Source organism: Clupea harengus, chromosome 12 (assembly GCF_900700415.2).
Source record: "Clupea harengus chromosome 12, Ch_v2.0.2, whole genome shotgun sequence".
Classification (NCBI taxonomy): Eukaryota; Metazoa; Chordata; class Actinopteri; order Clupeiformes; family Clupeidae; genus Clupea; species Clupea harengus.
This window is the reverse complement of record NC_045163.1, coordinates 9,596,787-9,612,893: the sequence shown is the minus strand read 5'-3', so window position 1 is coordinate 9,612,893 and position 16,107 is coordinate 9,596,787. Positions and strand designations below refer to the sequence as shown.

The 16,107-nt window shown below is 40.1% G+C and overlaps 1 protein-coding gene across 2 annotated transcripts; it reads left to right on the top strand.

Annotated features, from left to right (window-relative positions):
- The first annotated feature begins 3,980 nt into the window (after positions 1 to 3,980).
- On the top strand, positions 3,981 to 11,058 carry LOC116222872 (golgin subfamily A member 6-like protein 22). Of its 2 annotated transcripts, none has more exons than XM_042709286.1 (9): positions 3,981 to 6,070; positions 6,224 to 6,298; positions 6,426 to 6,788; positions 6,933 to 7,343; positions 7,467 to 7,541; positions 7,625 to 7,681; positions 7,938 to 8,609; positions 8,890 to 8,946; positions 9,186 to 11,058. In XM_042709286.1, the coding sequence occupies exons 1-9, from the start codon at positions 4,078 to 4,080 to the stop codon at positions 9,473 to 9,475; spliced, it is 3,993 nt and encodes a 1,330-aa protein (XP_042565220.1). In that variant the 5' UTR covers positions 3,981 to 4,077; the 3' UTR covers positions 9,476 to 11,058. The 2 variants fall into 2 exon arrangements, with proteins under 2 accessions (XP_042565220.1, XP_042565219.1); XM_042709285.1 differs by having other exon boundaries at positions 6,408 to 6,788.
- Positions 11,059 to 16,107: the final 5,049 nt, after the last annotated feature.

The following is a 16,107-nucleotide window of genomic DNA, read 5'->3' as shown; positions in this document are numbered from 1 at the left end:
AAGACGAGCAATAATCAAATATTAACCCTCAACATAAGGTATATCTCAGCAAAAAATTGACAATATGGATTGGCTTGGAAATTGTCCAAAATGGTGATCTCAAACTGTGTGTATATGATCTACGTCAATGTAAGCCTAACCTCTCTTGGGGAGAACATACGTGGACTCTGCTGCGAGGTCCAGATGTTTTGACTCAAGTTTGGATATTGGCAGACCCAGACTACACTCCCTTTTATTGACCTCCAGTGATGTCATGGTGGGTCTCAGTGAAAGTTCCGGGGACTATATCCCTGTGTAGGGATATTTAGTTTTTTGTTCTTATTGTCAATATGCCTTTAAAGCTCTGCAAGTTTTTGTCCCAGAGTCATACACAGAACACCCCCAGAAACCTTTAATCTTATATATATATGCCACTTGTACTTTTACTACCTAAAAAAGTCTAACAGGCCTTTGTCCCAAGTGAGCCCAGTGAGCTTTTCTTTCTTTGTTCCACACTATAAATGTGAATGTAGGACCCATTTATGAGGAGGCTGTTCTAAAAAAATCAGAAATAATTACTGTTCAGTGATGTGAGGATGGATCCATGGAGACCAGGATAGTGCTCTTGAAAGTAGTGACTTGTGACCACAAATAGTAGTCGGGCAGCGCTCCCAATTTGGTTTACATCCAAGCTGTGGTCTACATTTTAAAGAAAGGTTTAGTTTAATATTCTAATAAATGTAAACTGACGTAATAAAGATAAGATAACAAACAAAAAACATGTATTGTAAGATCCTGTTGCGTTGACCTTTGCACATACGTAAACATAAAATGTCTGTGGTGCGCAGACCATGCAGATGAAGAAATTGTGTTGTGCGCACTGTGCATGGATCTGAACATTCTGTGGACACAGGTACACCTTGGCCTTCATTTGTGCCCCAAAGACCGTCTATTAAGGCTTTTGTCCATAAAATATAGATGTGTACTTTATTTTGAGTACATTTCCTTGCATAACAATCAATTGATTAGGGGTTTGTAATGAGGGTCTTTGCTTTAAAATGGATGAATATTTAGGGTGGTATGCCCGGCCCCTATGGAGTGAACATAACTCCAACTAATGAACATAATATCCAACTTATCAAGTTAAGTTAGTACAGTTAGAATGGTCAAATAGAATCCCATCCATTCTTTTTATTGTTTTCTTGGTTTATGTGTGTGAAGCAAATATGATCAAATAGTTTGATCAGATATTGTAATAAATGTGTTTTGGTGCTGAATGAGTTTGGGTCTCATGTCGTAAGCTAGCAGTTGTCATGCAGTGGAAAAAAGTTTTAAGAAGTGTTATTGTGTTTCTGGGTTTAAACATTTATACAGTATATTGTAATAAACCTAATTTGTAGTCAGGTTCTTTCGGTTGGGAGAATGCACACAGAACGAGGCTGTACACGGACTTTAAAAATAGTTAACAGTCTTTATTATTATTATACAAGTTACTCAGTCAATTCATACGGCTACCAGAAATGCCGGATCAGGTCAGGTTACTAAAAGTCAGTAAGCCTCAGTGCTACTCGACTGAACGACTACCCCAAGGCCCTAAACTAGGCGGGTTACACAGCAATACAACACACCACAATAAATATAAAGTTCCAACACACACCACCGCTGTAGGGCACTGCACACACTCCCACGGCACTGCAATAGGCACACCCAAGACGCCAGCCGGGCTACACACAAAGCCACCGTCTCTAAACCCTCCCACCTCAGATCATAAACTGGCTACGCCGTCAGGTTAAAACACACACTCATACACACGCGCGCACACACACACACACACACACACACACACACACACACACACACACACACAAGAATAGAGATTAAAACTTAACTCTCCCGAGTTACAAGACCCTCCCCCGGGGTCTGAGCTTGGGCACTGATCGGTAAGGGGAGAGACAGAAACCACCGATCCAGCACTCGTGAGGTCTCAGCCAGTAACGCCAGCGGAAAACCCCTAACTGAGAAGCAGCCAACGCACTCCTAATTCTTCCCCAGCTTTAGCTACAGGTATCACCGCCGGCAGCCCTAAGCAGCATGCGAACGGCAACCACCCCTACACCTTGAATGCAGCTCGACGTGAGCAATCTAGCACCGCTTCCCAGACGCCTCACCTTTCGCTGTGGTCTTCCTTTATCCATGTTGTCTCAGCACTGATTATGTTCCACGTTCACTCTCCTCCACTCTCATCAATGACCAGGTGTAGCCCATTAATTAACACCGCCAGCTCACCCCTTAGATCCCTCCCCCAATACAAGAGTCATGTCAAAACATTCCTAACACATCACACATAACGTCATTACATTACAATATGTATACAATTTGTATATTTCATGAGTATCAAATTAAGACGGACTAAACTGAAAGTTCTAGTTTATTCTCGACATTCCAACTTCATTCTCGAAATGCAAAGTTACAATGTATTCATGTATTTCCCTTAATGTGGCCCTAACGTATTCTATGACATGGATTGATTAGACATCTGTCGTGTGGACATCTTATTTTGAAGATGCCTGAAACAGGAAATTGCTATACCACCAAAGTGCTTAACGTGTCTGTTCTCACCTTTTCAGTTAACTTAGCTTAAATCACTTTATTATTAATCATCGATTGTATAGCGTTGGTTGTAATTTTAATTAATTTGATACTCATGAAATATATGATATTAGGATAACGAGTAACGTTAACTATATGCATATTACGGAAATGAGGCAGCTACCTTCCAATTTGAACGCAATCTTAATGTTAGTAACGTGAATAAGCTAATATTAACATGAATTTTTTTTTTTTACCGAGATTACTGTTCAGTGGGTCTTAATACTTTTCTACAGCAGTTATTCTGTGTAAAGGCTGCTGTTAATGTATCTAATTCGTATTGTACAGCAGGTGTGCTTACAAGTTTATGGAAGATAGAGGTAGCTAAAGAGTTGGTATGGCTCTTGGGGTAGCTTTGGCATGTATTGATGACGCGTCATACACTCTAGGATTCCGTTAGAATTTGAATGACATAACAATAAGATTTCACTTGACGCTACTATGACATAATATCATTGCTGCCCTGTCGAAGAAGGGCAACACAATACAGTACCATTTCAGAATACATGCAGCACGGTAGGTAGCGATTTTTGTCTCCTTCATATCAAATTGTATTTACTTAATTCAAACTGGCTATACAAATATTTAATTTCATACTGTTCTAACATTTTACAAGATGAACCTAAATTGGTATTGAAAGTCAGACTAAACAACTATTTCGATTACAAGTCCTTTATTATTCAATTGCCACTAGTGTAAAGTAAGTAAAAGCAGGAGAGGTGGGTTAATATATCCTTGTTCTTGCTGCTAGATCTAACCAGTAGTGGGCTAGGGCCTACATATTTGTCTCACAGCATTCATTATTCGATAGACTATTGAATTCAATACATTCAATTTGCCTTATTTGGCGGATGACTTCAAAGGAAACAAATGACACTTACGTTACAACACAAGGAATTAGTCTGTTCTAATAGTAATAGTTTCTAATAGTGGTGTACTGACATAGAACAATACCTTTACTCTAACACAACTGTAACTGGCTATACAAATATTTAATTTCATACTGTTCTAACATTTTACAAGATGAACCTAAATTGGTATTGAAAGTCAGACTAAACAACTATTTCGATTACAAGTCCTTTATTATTCAATTGCCACTAGTGTAAAGTAAGTAAAAGCAGGAGAGGTGGGTTAATATATCCTTGTTCTTGCTGCTAGATCTAACCAGTAGTGGGCTAGGGCCTACATATTTGTCTCACAGCATTCATTATTCGATAGACTATTGAATTCAATACATTTAATTTGCCTTATTTGGCGGATGACTTCAAAGGAAACAAATGACACTTACGTTACAACACAAGGAAATAGTCTGTTCTAATAGTAATAGTTTCTAATAGTGGTGTTCTGACATAGAACAATACCTTTACTCTAACACAACTGTAACTAGCTCTATGGTAATCCTTTCTATCTACAGTTTCTGTTCATCTATCTGTTACATCACAACGTGACATGATGGATAACTGTAGCACCGAGATGTCATGGAAGGAAGGGCTGGACACAGGACTGTTACAGGAGCGAATTGGAATACAGAAGGAACAGACGTTGGATTGGATTGAAATAAAAAACATGTTGTTGGACAGTTGGAAAAAACAGGGAAAACATGGGTTTCTATATGAAGAGAACATCATGCCAACCATGGATAAGCCTAAAGTAGAGAAAGAGCCTCAAAGAAAAGACCTTCAAGCAAAGTTTTATGAGGACAATGAGAATAACAGAAGATGGATGGAAACCTTTCAACTTTTGAAGGCTATGGAAATGAAAGAATGGATGGACAGCACAAAGCAAGAACTGAGAAGAGAGATGGAGGAGAGGGACAGAGCTAGACTGACAGAGGAGAATCTTAACCTGAAAAAAGATGTTCTTGCCACACAGGAGATCCCACAAGAACATATTTTTGCCATTGCAATTATTTTTGCGATTGCATCGTCTAAGACCATAAATGAAGACTTGACTCAGAGGGTGAAAACACTGGAGACAGAGAACCTACATCTGAAACAAGAAATGGAGAATTGGAGGGCAAGGGATCTCCAAGAGAGAGACATAGAGAAACAAACCCGAATGGTGGAGATGGAAAAGATGATTAAAATGATGGAATATTACAGAGAGAGACATGAAAAAGAGATGGCCCGAATGGTCAATGTTCAAATGAAAGAGGAAAGAAGACAAGAGGAGGTCAACTTGGATGTCAAAGATAAAAAGAATGTGTTGGAAGACAAGCAAAAAATTGAAGATGACAGAAAAAGCACAGAAGATGTGCAACAAGAGAGAGCTCAAAAGAAAACAAACAGAGAAAATGAGAAACCAGTGAGGGAAGACCACAACTGGGTGGAGGAGGAAAGTAATGTTAAAGACATGGGACATGCAGATGAAAAGACAGAAGGTGAAAGTAAGGTATTGGAGACGGGGAAAGCAGGTGATCAGACTGTGGAAAAGGAGTTTCTGAAAGTCCAAGTACAGATAAAGCCCTCTTCTAAGGAAGTTGTAGACTGGACAGACGTCAAGGAAGCGGAGATTAAAGTGGAGATCCACAATGATGTGTGTGAGGACCATCAGGACCTTACTGTGACCAAAAATGAAGACAGTGTCACCTTGAAGAACTCTAAGACAAACTCTGCATACTTTCCTCTCACAGTTTCCTCTCTTGATGAAGCCACAGGAGCAACAAACACTGGGGTTGAGACTAAAGAGCTGATCCAAAATGATGTGGCTGAGTACCAACAGGACATTACTGTGACTGAATCTATTTTTAGTGACCCCAAAAATGAGGATGATGATATTTCGCTTAAGGACACTAAGACCAACTCTGCATGCTTCCAGGAGATTACAGTTGGCCAACAAACACTGGAAGAGAGAAATGAGAAGGACAAAGGGAAAAATAGACTAGAAGAAGAGAGAAAGAAGATGGAGGAGCAAGAAAAGAAATGGGTGGAAGAGGAAATAAGAAAGGGAGAGATGATCATAATGGAGGAGCAAATGAAGAGAGAGGAAGAGAAAAGAAGGGTGGAGGACGAAAGAAAGGAAGAGGCAGTGAGGTTGGAGATGAACAGAGAGAGAATGGAGGAAGAGAAAAAGATGATGGATGCAAACAATGAAGATAATCTGTTAAGGAGTCTGGAGGAGGAGAGAATGAGAGCTCTGGAATTAGAAAAGAGGAACAGAGTGACAGACGAACAGCTAACAGACACCTGGACAGAAGCAGTGAATGTAGAAGTGAAATACTCAAATAATGAGGACTGGATAGACTCTGAACATGATAATGAATGCAAGATCCAGACAGATGAAAAGCGGCAGGACCTTGAGAGTAAGTTAGAGGAAAGCATTGATAAAGAACTGAGCCATGGAGAGCACAGTGACATAGACAATAAACTGGCAGAGAAAGAGGTTGAGAGAAGCCCAACTTCTATGGCAGAGCAGTCTGGAAAATCATCAGTCAAGGATGAAGGTAAATGCATGGACTGTGTAGTCAAATGTATGTGGTTAGCATATGCAGTTAATTACAGGGGAAATTAGATTAAGTTTCCTTGAGAAATTAATGTTAACCTGTTTGTTGGGTGTTCATTTTTAATTCATTATTCTCATTTCATTTGTTCCACAGAACACTTGCGGAGCCCTGAAGTGACAGCACATGCAAACCCACAGAATACTCAATATATGAAGTCACCATTGCCAGGTATTTTATTAGGAATCTTATATGTATATTCTACTAGGACATGTCTGTATTTACATAAAAAATGGATTTATATGTACATGTCTTTGTATTTCTTTGGATTATTCTACAGATCTCTCATCTCTTACAGAAAATATGGCATCACAAACCCTACCTCCACGACAGGATGAACTCACAGATTCAGTGGATGGGGATACCTTCTGTAAAAAGCAGGAATATTCAGATTATGACGGTGGGACGGAGTCTGAGAAGTTGAACAATGAAGGTAAGATCCAGAAAGCTCAAGAGATCCAGACTGAGGACATTAACCACAAGTCTGAGGACAGCATAGTTGAAGAACTGAGCCAAGATGATCAGAGTGACATTGACTTTGAGACAGTACATTTAGTGGAGGTTGAAAGCAACATCAGCAGTTTCACCAATATGAGGAAACCAGCGGCATGCGCAGTGGTCCAGGAAGACCAGTCTGGGCAACAGTCAGCAAAGCCAAAAGGTAATTATACTGATATTACAATTTGTCAGATTTACTTATAAAACTTAATAAATAACTTATTTACTTAATAAATAAATAATATATATTTTTTAAATGCACTGATACATCATCTAATCCCCTTTACCTTGTTTAATAACCGAACAGACATGGCAAAGGAACAGAAGGATGGTGATATGAAGGCAGAAATATTAGGAGTGGAAGAACAAGGGAAGAGAGTTAAAAAAAACAGCCAGAAGCATAAGACAAAACAGGAGCAAGAGACAATTAAGTTAAATATGGGCAGAGAAAGAATGGAAGAAGAGATAAAGATGATGGATGAAGAACATGAGAACGCCAATATGTCAAGGAGACTGGAAGAGGAGAGTATGAGTGCTCTGGAAGAAGAGGAGAGGAGGAGGGTAAAGGAGGAAGTTGGGACAGAAATGGTGAAAGGACATCCCTCCCCTGCAGAAAAGTTAGACTCTGATGATAAAGTCTTGAGAGTCCCTAAAGAATGTGAAAAAGAAGGAAAGAAAGGCAGGAATAAAGGCAAGGAGATCCTGACGGAGGACAAAGGTATGTGTGCTTTTAACAGATATGTACAGTAGATATGTCTATGAAAACCCCTGGACTACTTTGACCTGAAGTTTACCAAGGCTATTTTTGGTTATTATTAAACTGTTGTCATTCTCTATAAAGAACCTATGATGAAGCCCGAAAAGACAGCACATGCAAATTCAGAGAATATTCTACTGAAGTCACCCTTACAAGGAGGTACTTATTGACAAATCTGGTCTGACAAAACTATGCCTGTGAAATGTGCACAGTGTATCAACCTTTATTTTATTCTTACACAGATCACCTCTCTCCCATTGTGGAAAAGGTGACGTCAAAACCTTTGCCACCATTACAAGGTAGTCTCACTTGTTGTTGTTAGAATCTTGTTGTTGAGTTGTGTTTAAATTCAGTATGAACTAGATGTCAAACATTCTCAGCCCGCTGGTGTATTTCAGTTTCCTGTTCAACTCTGCAAAGTTATCACTAGTACACCTAAAGTGATTAACACTGTAGAAACTTGTGTTCAAATGGTGTTTAAAAGAGATATTGTGAGATGGCTTGTTTTTGCACTGATGTACAAATTATGTGTATGTTTTAAAATCCTTTAATTAGACATGGACAAGCATCAGCTAGATGATGGTTCTAAGGCAGCAATGGGGACCATGAAGAAGCAAAATAAAAAGGCAAAAGACACAAGAAAAAGAAACACAGAGGCTAAAAAAAGGAAAGACAACGAGGTTAAAAGATTGGAAATGGACAGGGACACAACAGAGAAAGAGAAAAAGAAGATGGTTGAAGAAAAAAAGAAAGCCGAGCTGATTTGGAGACTGGAGGAGGAGAGACTGAAGGCTATGGCAGAAGTGACAGAAACAGACATGGCAAAGGAACAGAAGGATGGTGATATGAAGGCAGAAATATTGAGGGTGGAAGAACAAGGGAAGAGAGTTCAAGAAAACAACCAGAAGCATAAGACAAAACAGGAGCAAGAGACAATGAAGTTAAATATGGGCAGAGAAAGAATGGAAGAAGAGATAAAGATGATGGATGAAGAACATGAGAACGCCAATATGTCAAGGAGACTGGAAGAGGAGAGTATGAGTGCTCTGGAAGAAGAGGAGAGGAGGAGGGTAAAGGAGGAAGTTGGGACAGAAATGGTGAAAGGACATCCCTCCCCTGCAGAAAAGTTAGACTCTGATGATAAAGTCTTGAGAGTCCCTGAAGAATGTGAAAAAGAAGGAAAGAAAGGCAGGAATAAAGGCAAGGAGATCCTGACGGAGGACAAAGGTATGTGTGCTTTTAACAGATATGTACAGTAGATATGTCTATGAAAACCCCTGGACTACTTTGACCGGAAGATTACCATGGCTGTTTTTTATTTTTATTAAATTGTTGTCATTCTCTACAAAGAACCTATGTTGAAGCCTGAAAAGACAGCACATGCAAATTCAGAGAATATTCTACTGAAGTCACCTTTGCAAGGAGATACTTATTGACAAAATCTGATTTGACAAAACTATGCCTGTGATACGTGTAGTGTATTAACCTTTATTTTATTCTTACACAGATCACCTCTCTCCCATTGTGGAAAAGGTGACGTCAAAATCTTTCCCACCATTACAAGGTAGTCTCACTTTTTGTTGTTAGAATCTTGTTGTTGAGTTGTGTTTATATTCAGTATGAACTAGATGTAAAACATTCTCACCTGCTGGTGATGATCAGTTTCCTGTTCAACTCTGCAAAGTTATCACTAGTACACCTCCAGTTATTAACACTGTAGAAACTTCAAAAGAGATATTGTGAGATGGCTTGTTTTTGCACTGATGTACAAATTATGTGTATGTTTTAAAATCCTTTAATTAGACATGGGCAAGCATCAACTAGATGATGGTTCTAATAGAGCAATGGAGACCATGAGGCAGCAAAAGAAAAAGGCAAAAGACGCAAGAAAAAGAAACATACAGGCTGAAAAAAGGAAATACAACGAGGTTAAAAGATTGGAAATGGACAGGGACACAAAAGAGAAAGAGAAAAAGAAGATGGTTGAAGAAAAAAAGAAAGCCGAGCTGATTCGGAGACTGGAGGGGGAGAGATTGAAGACTATGGCAGAAGTGACAGAAATATTGAAAGCAAAAAAAGCTATTCGAATGTAAACACTATCGGAAGGGCCATCTTCAAATGTCATCATTCCAGATACTCACAGATTCACACAGTATTATATTTGATCTTCTTTCACTGTTTTAGTTTTTCTAGTGACAGCTATTTTTGACAATTTGCCTTGAAGACACCCCACACTCCTATAATGAAATAAACAACAAATAAAGTATGTTTGAGCAAAAAGGTAGTTTTAATGTCATGTTTCAATATGATGTTTTAGTAGAACAGAGCACAGAATTAGATAGAGTCAGATGTCATTAGACATCCCAATCCAGAGTCAAAATCCAATCCAAAAAGGGTCAACCTAGAGCAAATAATAAATCAATTCAGGAATCATAGTAAAAAAGGGCCAGACAAAGGTCTGAATAAACCAGAACACAAGACTTCACAATGACAGAGAAAAGAGAAGTTTAAATAGCCTAATATTTTGCTATTCGATCTCAACGTCAATTCCAATTATATATTTCTCCAGGGGCAGCACCAACATTAGACCATTAAAACAGAGATTTTCTAGATAATAAAAGGAATTCCTCAAGTTGGAGTCAAGTTGAATTATGCTATAATGTTGCTAACACTTGAATGGCTTTATGGCAGCTGTAATAACTTAAAGAATATAAATGAATATACCAGCACCACTATAAATAACTAAAGTCTATATTTCAGCTGACTGTTTGCTCGTGTTCATTCAGTGACTGGAACCTCAACAAGCTAACTATGTAAACTATGATTTATTCAGCTGTATTCACCACATAACCTCTGGCAACCACTGTTTAACCAATAACCATCAGTCATCATTGCAAGAACCAACCCCCCCACCTTTAGATAAAACTATCTAAAGGTGCTGGCCCACGAGTTCCTGCAGTGGGAAAGCACCCTTAGATGATATCTACCACAGGGACAAGGTCCAGGACAGTTTGGATGTTCCCGATGAAAGGGATATAGGGGAATGGTCCAACATGCCAGAGGCAAGGGACTAGGATCATCTGGACGTTAGTTCTTCCCTTTTTTTTCCCTATCTGCGTATGTCTTCTGGCGTTATAGTGCTTTGCATAAAAACATGATTAGGCTGTCAGACTGAACCAATCATCCATAGCTGCAACATCAAAGTGTTGGACTGTGAGAACAGGGCTGGCTGGACTCCAAGGACACACTGGAATGGAGCGAGGTTTTGACCGTGTTACACTCACATTACACTTCTGATTAGTCCTCCTGATACTCTGATAGGTATGCATGAACAAAAGAATAACTGAGCCTCTCTGTGTATTGATAATCTGATTCAACTTCTTCAGGCAGTCCACATGTCTAGAACACAGAACAAGGCCTTCACTATCGTGAATCCTGCAAATGATAGATCTTTGAAAGCCAGTGCTGAACGGTCCACGCCGTGAACCCCTGAGATATGGGGAGGTTTGTGATAAAGTTTACTGTGATATGGGAGCAGGGCCTATGTGGTATGGACAGTAGTTCCTAGAGGCCGGTGGGCTGTGAGTAGTACCTGCACACAGACTGGGTTATTCTTGTTAGTTGTCTTGAAGTGTGTGACATCATGCAGAACAGATACTCTCCCAAAAATCTTTCAGTTTCTGACAACAAAAAAAAAGTTTTTTCCAAATAGTTCTTATTCACCTGTGGTACTTTGTGGAAGCGACTAAAAGGCCCAGTTCCAGATTCTAATCCCATACCCTTTTTGTCAGATTTAGCAAATAACTTCTTACTGTCCTCTAGCCTCACAACCTCTCACAAAGGTTTCGACTTGTGTTGGTTGTAAAGCAGTTTTGTCAATGGGCAGAAAGTTTGATCGTATTTTTGTGTACCACGAGGTTCATCATTATACACACTGTGATTAGCTAGCTAGTTTGCTGGGAATTTCCCATTCCTCATGTTCCGTTAGCTAGCTAACCGTGCTGCCATACTGAACCTGATGTATTTTATCATTTTATTTTACTTGTGCAGATGCTGCGCATGCCAACTATTATATTTGTGCATGATACAGGTATGTTGCTCCAATAGCAAAATGTGTATGTGTAACACACACATTTTGCTATTGGAGCAACTTACCTGTATCATGCACAAATATAATAGTTGATCGTATTCAATTCAAACAACAATGCACATATTACACACATATAACACATATGTGTGTAATATGTGCATTGTTGTTTGAATTGTTCGTGCACTGGTTTACTTTTATGTTATTAATGTGTTGTATAAAATGAGACAGAAGAAGTTTGCCTGTTTGCAATGCTGCGTATGCCAACGGTTATATTTGTGCATGATACATGAAATAACTAAGCAATCGCAGTGTTCGTCAGCCCCCTGTTTGACCACCGTCACACCCGCCGGCTCCTCTGAATGTTGCAAAAAGTTCCATTGATTTGAATGGGCCACGGTGTAATTGTATTTGCCCCGCCAGATAATATCTAATGTCTATCAGATTTGGCCTGCCGCGGCCGCTGTGATGTCGCACACACCACTAATACCGCAAGTCCCACAATGCACTGCGATTATGTTGGTAGCCTATTTATAGTTTTCAGTCACGTGACTACAATAGGTAGCTGACGGGCAAAAAGAACAGCGAAACAGCGTTAAACAGTGGACAACTTCGAGCAGTGCCGCCTACTCAACTACGATCGCCATCAACCACAGACAATACCACTATAGCCAGACAGAGATATTTAGAAAAAAATAAAATGTTTGATCCATGTACTGCACCCGCTGACATTTGTATTTCTTTAACCTAGACGAAGTCCCTGCCAGAGCTCCAGTGTGGAGATATTTACATCTATCTAATAGAAAATCCATCCCCCTACACATCTCAAAAACTGAAAGCCTACAAAAGCACAGATAGTTATTTAATTTTCAGAAGTGGATGGGTTCACAACGCTGTCGTCTGGAAGGTGAAAACAAAAAACATCTTCATAATCAGAGCAAAGATGAGTGCCATTTAATAGCTAGCTACCAGCTAGCGAGATACCTGCTGTTAGCTACGAACTACCTGCTGTTAGCTACGAGCTACCTGCTGTTAGCTACGAGCTACCTGCTGTTAGCTAGCAGCCTTTAGCCTACCCAACGCTGTTCTTTATCATTTGACACAATTTTCTGGTTTAAACAAGTACGAACACCTGGTCTGGCGAATGACAAGTTAAATTATCTTCCCATATATTTTCTACTGGCATTGTAGTATTACCAGTTGGATGACAAAATACACTAGCCTAGCCTACTTGCTTAGGTACTTGTCGCAATCTCAGAGAAGAAACCGGGTAATCCAATTTGAATTGTGTTGATGCTTTGTTTCTTGACTTTATTACTTGATCTATTCCTGTTTTAGGTAGTTATTCTGATAAATGAGGCGACCAGAACAGGGTGACTGCTTTTATTGCCAGCCCCAAAAGTATGGCTGCTTTACTGTGTGTCCGAGAAAATTTGACCCAGAAGACGTCTACAATCAACTGGTAGCAATGTGGGCGGGTTTTAAATGCGATAAAAACAAAATCCGGGCTTGTCTCTTCGCCGATTTGAACAGCCAAACGAGCAACAACTGTCTAGCATTTTACTACCTAAGTCAGACAATGTTAAAGCGGAGATATTAAATGATATTGAATGAAAGGTGGTCGGTTCCTGTATAAACTCCAGTGTTAAGACAGGTGTGGAATGTGTTTTTTGCCCTTCAGCTGGTCATTCTGACGTCACGTGAAAACTATGAATAGGCCCGAAAGCGCGAGCCCTTGCCCCACTGCCTGCAGCCTCAAAGTTTAGCTTGCGGCCTGTCTCTCTCCCCCGTAAAAATGGCCATGTTGGACTTTGAAAACATGGGTTTTCAGGAGAGGTAGGAGTAGAATATATGTTTACCGATGTAAAACCTGACAATTATTATATTATTATTATTAATTATTTACAATTATTAAAGGGCAAACCTGTTTGTCTTGTGTGCGGAGCCGATGTGGCTGTAATGAAAGAATATCATTTAAGACAGCAATATGTAACGAAACTCTGTGAACTTAGTTCAACATTTTGAATTATGAACTATGAACTGAACTAGTTCATTTTAAAATTTGTGAACTATGAACTGAACTAGTTCATGTAGAAAGTGTACTTTCCCAACACTGTTAAGTTCATGTTTACATATATAATAATATACCTTTTTTTTCTTCAATAAATATTGAATATGTCTGGCCCTCGACACAGTTTTTAATTTTGGCCGTCTGTGTATTTGAGTTTGACACCCCTGCTCTAGAGCAGGAAGCACCATTATTTTGGGGGGGGAAAGTGTTTCATTTACAGCCTTTTTCTTTACAGCCATTGAGTATGTGGCGTGCTGCACTCAGCCCTCAGACAATGTGGCCCTCTGGACACACTGTGTTCTGTGCTCTTTGGAGTGTAGCAAAGCTACTCAGTTTTCTGATGTTCAGAGAACTACATAACATGCAGTTCCTGACTTCAAAAGTCAAAATAAGAATTGAATGAACTTGATTGAATGGGCAAGCTCACTTATGTGACTCACTAATTTGAGTCGAAATCATAGTGTTGTGGAAACTTCTTGCACTTGTGACTGAAACTACATTACCCTTATGATGCTACCCCTCATCCGCCAGGCACTTGGCACTTCCTGTTGCCCAAACTGTTAGGACATGTGGCTTGTGTCTGTTGGATTCTTACTTTGGTCCTGACCTTTGCTTCCTGACCTTCCACCTCAGCCTCCCAGAGCCCTCTTGCAGAGTTTTTCCTTGAGATCTCTTTTTTTGTCTTCGGACATCTATTAAGACCTCTGTCACTTTCTTATTAGGGTCCACAGTTACATTACAAACCGTTGGGAACAGAAAAGATTTTCTATAAATATTTTGCTAGATTCAAAATGTCCTCTGAAGTTTGCATCACTTTAATATCGTGTTTGTTTCTTGCTGCAGGCCACCACCAATTGCACCAAGCGAGTTGACCACCACCAGGGGGAGACAAACACCAATGATCGCAGTATTTCAGAAGTGTGCTCTGCACTGCTGAAGATGACCAGTCAGTTGGAAGCTGAAAATTCAGCGCTGCGCACCAGGTAGTGTAGCATACACAAGATAGTCTAACATTAACTCTCTCATGTCCTGATGTAGGTTAGGCTAGACTACATGCAAACACATTTTATTTAAATTTTATTTAGAACCAAAATTATGAAGATTATTTCTGTGTTGGACCTATATGCTGTAAACTCATCCTCATTGATGAACTGCGATCTAACTCTATGATAAGGGTTAACCAAGGATTATATTTATAAAACTAATTTGTGGTTCAAAAATATTTTATTTTATAATATAATATGTTATTTTATTGTGAAGTACAGGCAGGCTGAATGACATCTGTGTGTGTGTCCGCGTGGGTGTGCGTGTGTGTGTCTGTCAAAGTCTTTTCTGCTGCAGAACAATAAATAAATATGAAGACCATATCATCTTTGTGGATGTGTTAGCATGAGATATAAAAAGATGGCGAGTTGAGCCACTTGCCTACAAATACCCCCGGAGACTAGGAGAGGAGTGCAGTTCACCTTCATTAGATCATGATGTTGTCCCATTGTGTGTGTGTGTGTGTGTGTGTGTTTGTGTGTTTGTGTGTGTGTGTGTCTGTGTGTGTGTGTGTGTCTGTGTGTGTGTGTGCGTATGTGGGGGGACACAGTCGACCGAAATCCAGTCATGACCGGGGTATCTGTCACGCATGTCACACACACCTTCCCTCCTCTCCCTCTCTCCTGGTTTAGAGGACGAAGGGTTGTGCCGGGTCACCCCATCTGTAAGGCTGTTTCCCTCACTACTCATTCCTATGCAGTGAGTCACATAATCCTCTGTGACCACTGGGAGGACATTTTGATGTAACACTCACACAGTCTCAGCTTCCAAAGCATTACATTACACAGATAGGACATGTTACGTCTTATGGATTCAACTCTGACCAGTGTGTGTTAAAGCCTGAGGTGTGTTTTGAATCAGCTCACTGAGGATTATCTGATGCTTAATGCACGGCTCTCAAGCACTTATCTGTGCACTGAAAATAATAATATTCATTTTTGGCCTCAACAATACCTGAAAACTGTTCACTGAAAACATTCACTGAGGCTATTTCTATTAGGATATCAAAGGGCAGTATACAAAACAGTAAGTGCTTCCTGCCTTGAAATAAGATGTTATTTCCGCCGTGCTTCATTTTGACATTTTGACAAAGGACAGGTTCAGCAGCACAGGATGGATGCGTGCAAAGCAAACACTGAAGTCACCCAGAGGGACACCCTGCAGATAGACGACGTGTGTGAGTACAGGTGGCTCATGAAGCCGGTGAGAACAGTTCTCTCCCCTGGCTACCGCATGCGTGTTTGGGCCACTCGTACTTTCACACCCGACCTGTCCTCTCTCAGTTAGGCGCTACCGTGGCCGTGGTGTGTTTGTGGTGGTGCTTGGAGGAATAACGCAGGTGGGCTATATGTGTCTTGACACATGGAAGCTGTGAGAGGAAGTTTTGAAAATGATGTTGGGATTGAGAGATGGAGATAATGGGATGGGAAACTGAGGGACTGGCATCGTGATTCTGAGACGGAACAGGAAATAGGAGAGGTCATACAACGGACACTGTTGTTGTGCTCTCATGGGAGGTGTGT